The sequence below is a fragment of the Drosophila santomea genome, chromosome 3R (genome assembly GCF_016746245.2).
Source record: "Drosophila santomea strain STO CAGO 1482 chromosome 3R, Prin_Dsan_1.1, whole genome shotgun sequence".
Lineage (NCBI taxonomy): Eukaryota > Metazoa > Arthropoda > Insecta > Diptera > Drosophilidae > Drosophila > Drosophila santomea.
This window is the reverse complement of record NC_053019.2, coordinates 27,664,152-27,676,856: the sequence shown is the minus strand read 5'-3', so window position 1 is coordinate 27,676,856 and position 12,705 is coordinate 27,664,152. Positions and strand designations below refer to the sequence as shown.

The 12,705-nt window shown below is 43.1% G+C and overlaps 1 protein-coding gene across 1 annotated transcript; it reads right to left on the bottom strand.

Moving 5' to 3' along the window:
- Positions 1–1,521: 1,521 nt before the first annotated feature.
- LOC120453029 (pupal cuticle protein Edg-78E) lies at positions 1,522–3,181 on the bottom strand. Its single transcript, XM_039637549.2, has 3 exons — positions 3,010–3,181; positions 2,526–2,773; positions 1,522–2,469 (listed from the first exon to the last, which is right to left on the bottom strand). The coding sequence occupies exons 1-3, from the start codon at positions 3,019–3,021 to the stop codon at positions 2,022–2,024; spliced, it is 708 nt and encodes a 235-aa protein (XP_039493483.1). The 5' UTR covers positions 3,022–3,181; the 3' UTR covers positions 1,522–2,021.
- Positions 3,182–12,705: the final 9,524 nt, after the last annotated feature.

The following is a 12,705-nucleotide window of genomic DNA, read 5'->3' as shown; positions in this document are numbered from 1 at the left end:
TTTTATGAGGAGAATTCGTTACCTAAGTGCATCCATTAAAAATCGCTGTTAGTTTATGTGCTTATAAAAATAAGATTCAATCACTTAACTCAATGCAAATAAGCTTTCAATTTAATGTTTTCAAGTTTTTAATCCCTCACTTTAATTAAATACATTAATTACTCATCATTTTAATTGGATGCTGGGCTCGTCACACCCTCATCCCCATAAATGGAGCTCCACATTTCTCGACAAATTCTGGAGGCGCTTAGCAGTTTAAAAATAAACGCAGTCAATCATAAACTTGTGTTATTCATAAAAATAGACATATAAAGAACCCACTGAAGGCAACACACCCATGAGACACCTGTTCCGATGCTAGGCAAATTCTCGACTTTTACCTCTTTCGCAAATGCGAACGAAAATCCGCAATTGAGCAAGCAAATTCAATCGATTGCGATTGCCGCAAAAGTGGGTGCACAAAGGCAAGCGGAGAAGAAATCATAAAAAAACAATAAGCTGCAAAAAACAAAACCAAATTGATTTTCTTAATTGACTGAGCAGTTTCAACAGAAGCCAGACCCCAAAGCCAGCCAAAGCAAAAATCCAAACTCCGAGCCGGACTCTCGAGTCCACAACAAATCTGACCTTGAAAGCTGAGCACTGAAAAGTGTTGCTAATATTGTTAATGTAATCGTTGTCGGTGGTGAAAAAGAATGCCAGCCAATGGATGTGGAAAGTACAGAGGGAAAAATGGTAATAGTACCTAACCTTGCTAAAAATAAAATCACAATAAAATGCTAATATTTAAAATATTTCCAAATTGTGCTGCTTCTAACACATAGAATCATCAGAATTGAACAGAAGAAATTCCACGATGATTAAAAAACATTTTTTATAATAAATAAATCTATAGATTTCGAATGACATTTCTTATTTAGTTACGACTTAAATTAAATTATTAGTTATGCAGTAAATATAGTTGGAAACAAACAACAAAATAGCAATTCGAATTAAGTTGCAAATTATAGCACACATATGTTGAGAACTCAACAGGTGAGAGGAAATGGCAAATTAGCTGGCATTCTCGCGTTCGATGGTGCATAAAATATGCAAAATATTTGGATGTAATTAAGTTGCACTAACGCAACTGGAGCCTGACGGTTCGCAATACCACTGGGAATTGATTTAGAGCCCCAATCCCCTAATGAACCAGTGCCACCCCCACTTGGCACATGGTTTTCCGGCTTAGACTGCTGCAAAACACACAGCACACCGGGCTGATTTCATTTTCATTGGAATTTTGCACAATTGGCCAAGATTACTGTCAAATGAGCGAAACCCGTTTGAGGTCTTTCCTTGTTGGTTCGCATAGAATCGTAACAGAAACTCGAAACTAGTTTTGCATGTACGAAAGTCGGTTGTGTAATGCCGCATTTAATGGGCGTTCACCACCCGAGGTGTTTAGATAAATCTGCTGGAAATTAAATAAGCCACAGATTGGCCACTGGCCGAAAAAACAAAAGACTGCAGGACACGAACTTGGTTTCCTTCATATATTGCTTTTACACATTTACAGTACAAATTGCTGAGACGTCCCAGGGCCCAAATTACCATAGCTTCTAAATTAATTTTAAACATTTTTCAACATCATCGAAGTTTATTGACTTCGCTTTTCTTGGGAAGACTTAAAGGGAAAGTTTAAAGTGGGAAAGTCACAGAGAAAAAAGCCGGAATTTCTTAAGTTTTTTATATTTCAAAAGTATACAAATGATATTTTGAATATATTTTGTAATTCAAGTCAGCAATACCCCTTGGGTAGCAGCGATTCATTTTCTCTGTGTAGGATTATAAATTAATAACAAACAGTACGCAAATAGGAAGTACGATACAATTGCTCTTAAACATATCACACGAGAGTTTGATGGAGTCAAGAAAAGAGTGCGGGTTCTAGTTGTGATAGGGAAAGTTGGAAACGAAAAGAGGGTCCCTAATGAAGAGGATGCATAATGTCTGAGTTGGGTGGGGGGAGGTGGAGTGGCTTAGACCTTGTTGAAGGAGTACGTGAAGCCATCGGGCGTGCGGTTGAGGGACAGTTTTCCGGGAGGCGAGAAGCGGTGTGGGTTGGGCGTGGTGGTGGTGTAGTAGTCCTGCTGGGGCTGTGGCTGCTGATACTGGGGCTGGTACTGCTGCTGCGGCTGCACGGGCTGCGGGTTGTAGGCGGGCTGGGGGGCAGGGCGGTACTGCGGCTGGGGAGCGGGCTGCTGGTAGCTCTGCTGGTTCTGGCCGAAGGAGGGATCGTTGTAGCGGGGATCGTAGGAGCCATCATCTCCGTAGTCGTTGCTGCGGAAAGTGGACTGCGGCTGGGGAGCGGCAGCCTGGTACTGCTGCTGTGGCTGGTACTGCTGCTGTGGCTGATATCCCGCTGTGGGCACGGGCTGTGGTGGCGCAGGTGGTGCCTGGGGCAAGTGATCTCCAGAAGCTTGGAAGCTGCATACCAATACATTAATACTAGTTTAGAAATTGATCCTGCATCATTTCCTTACCCATTTTTGCCAGCTGTGTAGGATATAGTACGCCGCTGGCCCGTGGGATCCAGATAGCTGTATCTGCCATGACGAGTTCCATCCGCATCCGTCTCCTCCTTGAAGTTGATGCCATCCTCCTGCTCATAGGCAGCTCCGAACTTTCCATCGCCGGAGAGATAGCGCTGCTCACTGATGATGGCCGCCGTTTTGGGATCCTGACTGTAGTGCTGGCTGGAAGCCAGGGCCACCAAGGTGGTCAGTGCAAGCTGTTGGGAATTCAAAATCATTTATACAATCCTACTTTAATTCAGTCATTTGTGTGCTACTAATTCATTCATCTGAACCATTAACTTGATTATGGCTTTGATAGCTGATGCTTTCACTTTTTTTTTATATAGAAGAAAATCCTGGTTTTAATTGACACTTTTGTCCGATAGATTGATTACATTACTCTGAATAGCTATTGAATGGTGCGAGCACCCTTGAATAAAACACAACTCACAAATCTGAGCATTTTGGTGTGGGGAAGTTTGGAATATCCTTGTCAAGCGTAAACTGCACACAATTCTCTCTGCTTCTTGAGGGGGATTCACACGCGCCTTTACGCTTACAAGTCGGCTAATTGGGAAATGGGACCGACGGCAACGGATTTGTGGAGTTAACTGCCTTCCGCAACAGCGCCGCCCAAGCTTTTTATAGTCCGAGCGGGAACCTTGGATCGCTGGATCGCCGATCGACTCCGCCTAGGCACTCCAAGCTGTGTAATTGTGTTGGTACTATTAACAACAACGTTAACAACAACGGCAACAACAACAAGTCGGCCAAGTCGGCGTAACAATAACAAGAATCGAGCTAAGTGCTCCAATAAGTCAACTTCGGGCGAGTATTGGTATCGCGGTCGTGTTGCCAAGTCGTTTTACCAGTTTCGATCTCTTTCGCTTGGAGCGCCAACTTTTGCTTTCTATATATACGAATATATGCTATATGCTATATGCACTAAGTTCCACAGTTTCTGGCTGCAGGCCCAAGCCCAAGCCCCAGCCCAAGACGAAACTATTTTTTAATTATTTCTCTCGGCTTTAATCCAGCCTCTAATCCAGCAGGTATCCTCATCGGTGGGGGAATCTAGTGAAACCAGGAATTATCAATTGGTTCTGCAGTGCATGATGCAATTTTCATGGCAATAGTTTAATTTCGGCGTAGGCAAAGAAATGAAATGTGAGGAATATACTAAGAAATTAGGATTTAAAATAGATTGAACAACAATTTTGTAAGACTTTATAAATGAAAAATTTTCAAACATTCAGTTTTTGACATTAAAGCGGCCTAAGCGTGCAGTTTACTACATAAAACTACAAAACAGGAACAAAAAGTAGCTACAATACCCTAAGGATACCCAATATTGATTACAAGTATGTTTTTCCAGCTATTAGCTAAAAGTTTTTCAGTGTGAAAAGCCCGTGGAAACCGTCGATTGTGATGGATAACTGGGCGGTCGCCCTCTGCCGAAAATCCAAACAGATCTTGGGAAATTCGCCAAATGAGCGTTGTTAACTTTTCACTCCGCGTCTTCGAGTTGTAAAGTTGTAAAGCCGTTTGTTTGGCTTTTAGCTGGATTTGCATTGCATTCTGCATGTGCATGGCCAAGTTGATTTATATCTAGATTGGACTGAAAAGCTGGACTTTGTGTGGTGTGGCCAAAAGCGCTTGGCAACAATCGCCAGAGTTACGGCAATGTGTTTGACTTGTTGACTCTGCGCTGGCTTCAATTATTTATTGTGTTTGAAATGTCTGGCATTGTTTGGGCTTGTTTATGGCCACAGCACTTGGCCGCCCACCCACATGCCACACGCCCACTTCCACGCCCACGCCCCTTCCCACGCCTCACCGCCCCACACTTTGCGTAATGTTTGCAGAGAACTTTTGGCATTATTTACGATCTAACAATGCAAACGTTACATTATTCTGCAGAAGAACTATCCAGCAGTATAGTTATTAGTTATAATTTTTATGCATTTTTCTAAAGTGGAAACTCACCTTGTAAACATGTATGTAAAGAGACTTAGAGCATTTAGGTATGCAAATCGGTTTTTCATATTTTAATGAGCGATTTCCACACTCCGGCACACTCTCGCACACAAAGTAGCCGCATGGGGTCGTGGATTTCGAGTAGCAACACTCTCATTTACACCGTTACTTGCCCTTTTGCAAGTCGCCATCGTCTGAACATCGCCATCATCATCATTACCATCGTCATTATCCGGCGGGTTTGTTTGTGTGGCCAAAAACGGAGTACGCCCTCTCGCAGCAGGAGGCGGCGATCAGAGCTGAAAGCGGCAAAAGGGCGGAGGAAATTAAATCAGTTGACAAACAACAACGGGAACAGCAGCTACAGCCGCTATAGCATATAGCTCATTGCTCATAGTTCCGGAATATATACTTTGTAGAAGCGAACGCCGTGGCAAGGAGGCGATGGCAAGAGCAGCGGGTCCAAGGTGAAGCTGAGCAGTTGGGCAGGGCCGGATTAGCTTGAGGGTGTGCCCGTCGGAGGGTTGAAACGGTCCAGCTACAGTGAGCACTCGAAAACAGGAAATTCTTTAATTTCCCCTACCTTAAATATTCATAATAAAGGGTATGATACGAAACTATCCAGAAGTATATCCGATTTAAAATGTAACATTACCTATTTTGAAAGCCCTTTCTATTTTATTTCTTTAAAATAATTTATATTTGTATGTTTGTTATTCACCAATTCCAGATAAGGGAAGTATATTCTCTTATATTATTTTAATAAATCCATCATGTTCGAGCGTTCACTGTACTCCCGATGCGTCCTGCTTCGCTGGCCTCTCTGCTGCTGCCTTTTTGATTTCCATTTCGATTTTGAGGCGTTTGCCTGATGCGACGATACTGCCACCCAGAATTTCGAGGGAGGGAGTGGTTGTATTTTGTTGAGGAGGTTGATTTTGTTGTTATATCTGTTGTGATTGCGCCGTCATCTCCGGCGGATAGAGAGAGATGGCCGACGATCCCATTCAGCGTTCTATTTGTCAGGCTTTCACTTTGGCCGAGTTAATCACAATCGGCGAACAGATAATGAGGGTTGAGCCCTCAGCGAGGGGATGGGATGCGATGGGATGCATCATGCAAAGCAGAGCGTTTTCCTCATCCACATCCACATCCATGCTGTCGTAATTCCGCGTTGTCTCTCAATTATTTCAGCTGCTATTCAGACAGAGCTGCGGACCAGGAAACTAGGAACTACCACCCGAACAAAGGAGCAGGGGGATATATGGGCAGACAATTGCGATTATTTGTAATTCAAGATGCAGTCGAGCGTTTTCTGAAATCGAGCGAGTCAACTGCGCGCGGAAGGTTAACAAAAATTTAATGCTAAATGCTTATCAGTTCCATCATCACCATCTACATTCTCCATCTCCATCTCCATCTCGATTTCCATTTCCATCAGAAGTCAAAGCCAAAACTCGCTAAACTCGTCGGGAAATACGATCCATTTATTCCTGGTGGAAAAGAGAGCGAGCGAAATGAGGACTTTGAGATGGGGAGATGGTGATTTGATAGCTGATTTACGGATGACCCTGCACACTCGTCAAAAGTCAGTCAGACAGCACTAGGTACACTGGCCAAAATTGGCCCTTGTTCGTGTTATAAATATTAAACCATGCACGAGGGATATACATAGAATAAAATTCTTTCTTGAAAATAACTCCTCATAATCGCATTTGTAAAATATATTCATATACTTGATATGTGGCATTTCTCCCTGTGCATTTCCCCTAAATACTGCTTATCCAAATCCGACTTCAATCACTCATCCTTTATGAGCGTGTAACTCGATATATGTATGCTCCTAACTGCCGTGTAAGTGCCCGCTAATTGCGCATCTGCTGAATTTTCACATCGCATTTTCATTTTCATTTTTCCTGACCGCGGTTTCGCTTACCGTTTGACTTTTCCTTCGGCTCAGCAACTTAACGGCAGCCGTTTAAGCCATTAAGTGTCGCATAACTAACGTGGCTTATACTCGCTTAAAGCGTATGGCTCCACTGGACCAGTTTCCCCACACGCACACACACGCATGTCTCCGTTGGCAATATCAAGGTCATTTCACTTGGATTATTGCGTGTTTTTATAGGGGGGCAGGGAGGTAGAAGCAGAGGAGGCGGTGGAAAACGAGTTTTTCGCATGCGTAGCGGTTTTCGCAATGCATTCGCAGACTTCCGCATTTCGGGGGCCTGATTATTGGGTTTGGCTGTCTGCGCAGTGTGCGAATATGCAAATCGAACGGGGAGTGACGTCAAAATACCAGTGAGGTGGAAAAGGAAGCGTAAAATGAATAACTGAGAAAAATAAATAGGATTAGAACCATTGTGCCGTGTAGGGCTTAGATTTCAATCAACCAAAAGGAGTCCTGTTGAGAAATAGTCATCTAAATTGGTCACATATCCAATACCACCCACAAATTCTGTTTAAGAAGACTTAAAATTAAAATAGATTTTTTAACTTGTATTTTACTTAGGTATTCAACCTCAATCTATACCCTTCAAATTCCTTGTATAAAAAGTCATTGGATAAAAAGTTGGAACAATTTAAGACCATTATTAGGGGCTTCATCAGAAGTGGTTATCTGCATCCTGTGGCTCTTGTGAACTATCTGCCCTTGTCCTTGAAATGTTGCATGCCACTGTCCAGTTACTGTAGTTGCTGCACTTTTCGAAAGTTGTTTTGCAGCCACCCAAATTGTTGACCTTGTCGAAAGGCTGGTGCACTGAACCCTGATCACTTATCTTGTGGGGCCAAGAACTTACGACTCACTTTTTTCGGGAGGGGAGTAGCAAGTTTCCACTTCCAAGCAACACTTATGCGAAGACCAAGAAAAATCGGAGATAATTTGAATATCATATCTGCAAATGCACAGCAGCCACATCAGCAAGGTCAGTTCACAAATGAGACAATTAAACCGATGTTGACATCTATTCATTGGCGAAAATGATTCATGATTCAACGCACATTACACATTAATTACCAGCGCTGACAAAACGCTATTAAGCAACTTATGATTTCCATGCATAATCTCATTTTCAATGTCACATCAGATGGGGTTTTTATATTGAGAGTGGTGTTACTTTTCGGTGTGACATGCAAACAAGTGAACGATTAATTGCGTTGGCAGCGGCGACATTTCGACAAATCGGAATCGCTCAAACAATCCCCTTTACCCTCAAAATGGGCATTAAATTCCGGTTGATTGTGCTGCCCCGTTTGTGGGACAATGTCAAACGTCAAAGTGCAAGAATTTGACAGCCAATAAACAAACAGCACACAGCACAAATATAATAAAAGAAAAAAAAACCTCAAATAAAAAACAAATAAACCGAGTAGCGGCGAGTTCCGCTCTCATGACACGGCACTAAATTATTATCGAAAATATCGTATACGAGTATACCCGTCCACTTGACGGGCTCACTTGTAATCGATTTGATATTTAGACCTCACTCGCCTTCTCAGCCACTCAACTCGAGCGTTTCGGCTCCTTTTTCACAGGTGATTAGATGTTTTGGCCACGTCTGCGGCGGCGGCTCAAAGTGCTTAATTAGCCTACCGTTTCTGGCCACCTTTTTTGTTGTTACTCTGCTATGCTTACCACTTTGTTGTGGCGACTTCAAGACAATCCAAAATGTGGACACTGAGGAAACGGACTTTATGGTATTAACACGAAATATAATTATGGAGAAATAAGTAAAGGAACATAGACATTAGATCATTAATTTAATCATTCTTTGAGTTAGATGACCTAATGAATTTGTTTGATTTAAAATGGTTTGTACAGTTCACAAATATATTCATAGCTTTTATTTAATATTAAATCCTTTCGCTCAGTGTGTAGAGCCGAATTAAAGACTGAAGTTGGCATGCGGTAATGATATGCCAATCACAAAACCTAAGCAGCATGTAGAGCTCATTGGGTTCATTTAAAGTACAATTAGCAGCGAATTTGGAAACCGAAACATTTCGAATAGTTTGCTAATTACAGCCGAGGAATTTGGCAGTATCATTAGCTCACCGAAGGAAAACATTTGAAAATTTCTACCATGCGAAAAGAAATAAGAAATTAAGGTCTCATCATTTCCTGATTACGTGAAACTGTCGCAATTCAGAGCAGAGCCCGTAAATCTCCGATGTAAATTTGTTTACTTTTGCGCTGATCCCGATCCTTAGCCTGACTGACACGACAACGGGCCAATTAACTGCTGCCAAGAAATGCTGGGAATCAAAAAGTAAATAAATCAACAAGAATGGACCCCCTTAATATTTCCTGCCTGTGCAACATTTTGCAACAATATTTTCAGCTACCCACACGAGTTTTGACAGCCATCGACAGTTGGCAAGAGAATAAAAAGTGAAGAGAATACGTGAAGACCAGGATTTCAGTTTCTTTCTTCGGCGGACAATGCCTGCGGTTGATTTTCTGTCTTCATGCTTTCCATTCTCCACCGCCTTTGTCTTGCTTTTTTCCTGGCAATTATATGGCAATTTCTTTTTACCGCTTTCGCTGTTAGCATTCACTACCATATATGCTGCATACGGAGCAGGATTATTTTGGTCATTGCCATGTTCTCACATCCTCGCATTGTCCTGCGCCCATGAAAATATTTACTTAAGACCGGGCACTGAGCACACAATTAAAAGGTTTTTCCAAGCTAATTGGTTTCAATTATTACGGGTCTCGGTCAGAGACCAAAGCGCAGAATCCGCCCAGATGATCGGAGCTCTTGCAGATCCTTTGGATCTGGGGATTCAGGAACTCAGGCATTCAGGGATTCTGCATCTAGATCTCGGGCAGCGGCTTCTGCGTTGCGCGATTTCACAGATCATTGGCGACGAGTTAATTGGCTTGGACTCAAGACTCCGTTGGTTACTCAAGATGTTCGTCATCGATAGGGGCGAACTGTTATGAAAGATACTCAATGTTGGTTTCTGAAACTCTTGGGAAACATAATGTTTTCGTTGCACAACATCTTAACTGGATTAATTGAGAAACTAGCTCAAAATTCTAAAGGAAGGAATATTCCATAAGGAACTATATGTTTATTTGCATTTTAATAATCATATTCAAAGCCCGCAAATCGACTTAATCCCTAACCAGCCTTTCCCAATATTCACCACTTTTGAGCCATATTTTAAGACCAGTTCACCAGTAGCTTCGAGTGTTTAGCAGCACTTTAGAGCATTATTGCCCATTCGGTTTAATCTCCTACATACGCTCACGCCCTTCGGTTCAGAGTACGACAATTAACCACAACAAAGCACAAATTATGTCATAGGCGTTTTCCGCCGATGGCTTTTCCATTTCCCAGGGCTGAGAATTATGACAATAATGTGACAATTTACATAGCCGGCCAACAAATCGCGGGGTGCAAATGAGTTTTGCGTTCGAACGGGGAGGGGTGTGGCATAACCACCCCTTTTGGAGAACTAGTACCATGGCATAACCAGTTGAAACAGTTGCACTTCGGGCCAACAGTTCATTGCTCATCCTCGCTCGTTCTCTCATTAAAATTGAACAGACCAGCGCACAAAAAGTGGTTCCAGCTCTGCCGACTACGAAGCACCTTTCTCCATATATCAAGTATTTATATGCTGAAAGGATATGCCCATGGAGTGTAGGACATCAGGATGTTGTCGCTGTTCACGTGACATTGTCACATTATAATTGCCAGACCCCGCTCGCCTGTTTACCCCCCGCTCCCTCCCTGAAAATATGTCATGGACCGGCGCTTTCGAAACGGCGACTTAACCGTTTTGTCAACGGACCCGGCCCTCAAGTGTGATCCGCACGGTAAACAGTGTCCGTCCGTCCAGCGTTTTTTAAGCCGCTCAGGAGGAGGAACACAGCACGCGCAGCCCAGAGACACCCCACGCACAGTGGGCTGAAAGTGTAGAAACTGTGTAAAAAATGCTAACAAGTAGCTTACCAGGTGTACAAGTATGGAATGTCGGTTCGAACATATAGATGTCTCCCAAACGTAAATATTTATCGATTGTCTTAAAACTTTGACCTTGTGAAGTGTCAACCTTGACTTTCGAACCACCATAGTTTTGCGCCAATCGAGCGTCATTATCGTTTACTCTCAGTGCAGTCAACATGTCGAGTTTCGTGCCGAATAAAGAGCAAACGCGGACAGTGTTAATTTTCTGTTTTCATTTGAAGAAAACAGCAGCGGAATCGCACCGAATGCTTGTTGAAGCCTTTGGCGAACAAGTACCAACTGTGAAAACGTGTGAACGGTGGTTTCAACGCTTCAAAAGTGGTGATTTTGACGTCGACGACAAAGAGCACGGAAAACCACCAAAAAGGTACGAAGACGCCGAACTGCAAGCATTATTGGATGAAGACGATGCTCAAACGCAAAAACAACTCGCAGAGCAGTTGGAAGTAAGTCAACAAGCAGTTTCCAATCGCTTGCGAGAGATGGGAAGGATTCAGAAGGTCGGTAGATGGGTGCCACATGAGTTGAACGAGAGGCAGATGGAGAGGCGCAAAAACACATGCGAAATTTTGCTTTCACGATACAAAAGGAAGTCGTTTTTGCATCGTATCGTTACTGGCGATGAAAAATGGATCTTTTTTGTTAATCCTAAACGTAAAAAATCATACGTTGATCCTGGACAACCGGCCACATCGACTGCTCGACCGAATCGCTTTGGCAAGAAGACGATGCTCTGTGTTTGGTGGGATCAGAGCGGTGTCATCTACTATGAGCTCTTGAAACCCGGCGCAACGGTGAATACGGCACGCTACCAACAACAATTGATCAATTTGAACCGTGCGCTTCAGAGAAAACGACCGGAATATCAAAAAAGACAACACAAGGTCATTTTTCTCCATGACAACGCTCCATCACATACGGCAAGAGCGGTTCGCGACACGTTGGAAACACTCAATTGGGAAGTGCTTCCGCATGCGGCTTACTCACCAGACCTGGCCCCATCCGATTACCACCTATTCGCTTCGATGGGACACGCACTTGCTGAGCAGCGCTTCGATTCTTACGAAAGTGTGAAAAAATGGCTCGATGGATGGTTCGCCGCAAAAGACGATGAGTTCTACTGGCGTGGAATCCACAAATTGCCCGAGAGATGGGAAAAATGTGTAGCTAGCGACGGCAAATACTTTGAATAAATGATTTTTTCTTTTTCCACAAAATTTAACGTGTTTTTTAATTTAAAAAAAACGACATTTCATACTTGTACACCTGGTATACCAAAATAAACTGTTTTAAGGAGCTACAAATGCATACCACTTATTGCCAATAAAGCGATGAGTTACTAAATTCATTTATCTCACATTTATGTTACTTATTTGAAAGCAGAGATCAGCTAAGAATACTATACAGACGTAGAGATTCGTTAAATCTTCCTATTTACTCCTCAAGTTACCACTCTTCACCACTGTCGCCAAGCCACAGTGAAGCTGACAAGCCACGGCGAGTCAGTCACAGCTCGCGTATCCGTCAGATACTTTTTTGGGTGCCACAGGGCTTCGGATTGGGATTTGGTTTTGACTGTCGCCATGTTTGCGTTAGTGCTAATCCCCGCAGCGGGTTGTCGCTGTCGCCAGCCGCTTGCCGCAGATGATGCAAATATTATATGAAGTGTTCGAGGGCACTTCAGAAATTAGTTCCCATGTAAGCGCTTAAATGTGGATGTGCCATAGTTCCATCGTGCCTCTGGCTGGTCCTCCTCCCTAATCTGCTGAAGCGAATTGAAAGCGTTGCGCCGTCTCCCTCGCTCAGCAGCTGTTGTTCCTCTCGCTTGTCAATTGCGATGTCAGAAATCACGCGCCCGGATTCCCATTTCGGTTTTTTATATTTTTTATCGACACCAATTGGGCGACAGGCTCGTTAGGCAGCCGCAGATACATTCAATCGCCCTCTGCCTCGTATTTTCTGCCCCGGACTTGTCCCATTTACGGATTAGTGGCTAAATCCCTTCCTATTTCTTTTTTTTTTTTTTGACAAAATGGCTTCGATAAAAAGCGAAAAATCAGCAGAGTAAAAACGAAATTGAAGTTGATTTTGTTGCTGTTGCCGTCGACAGCTGGCGATAAAACAAAATGTGGACAACCATCAGATATTTGGGCTCATTGTCCTCCAAATCTTTATGCCCTTTCTGT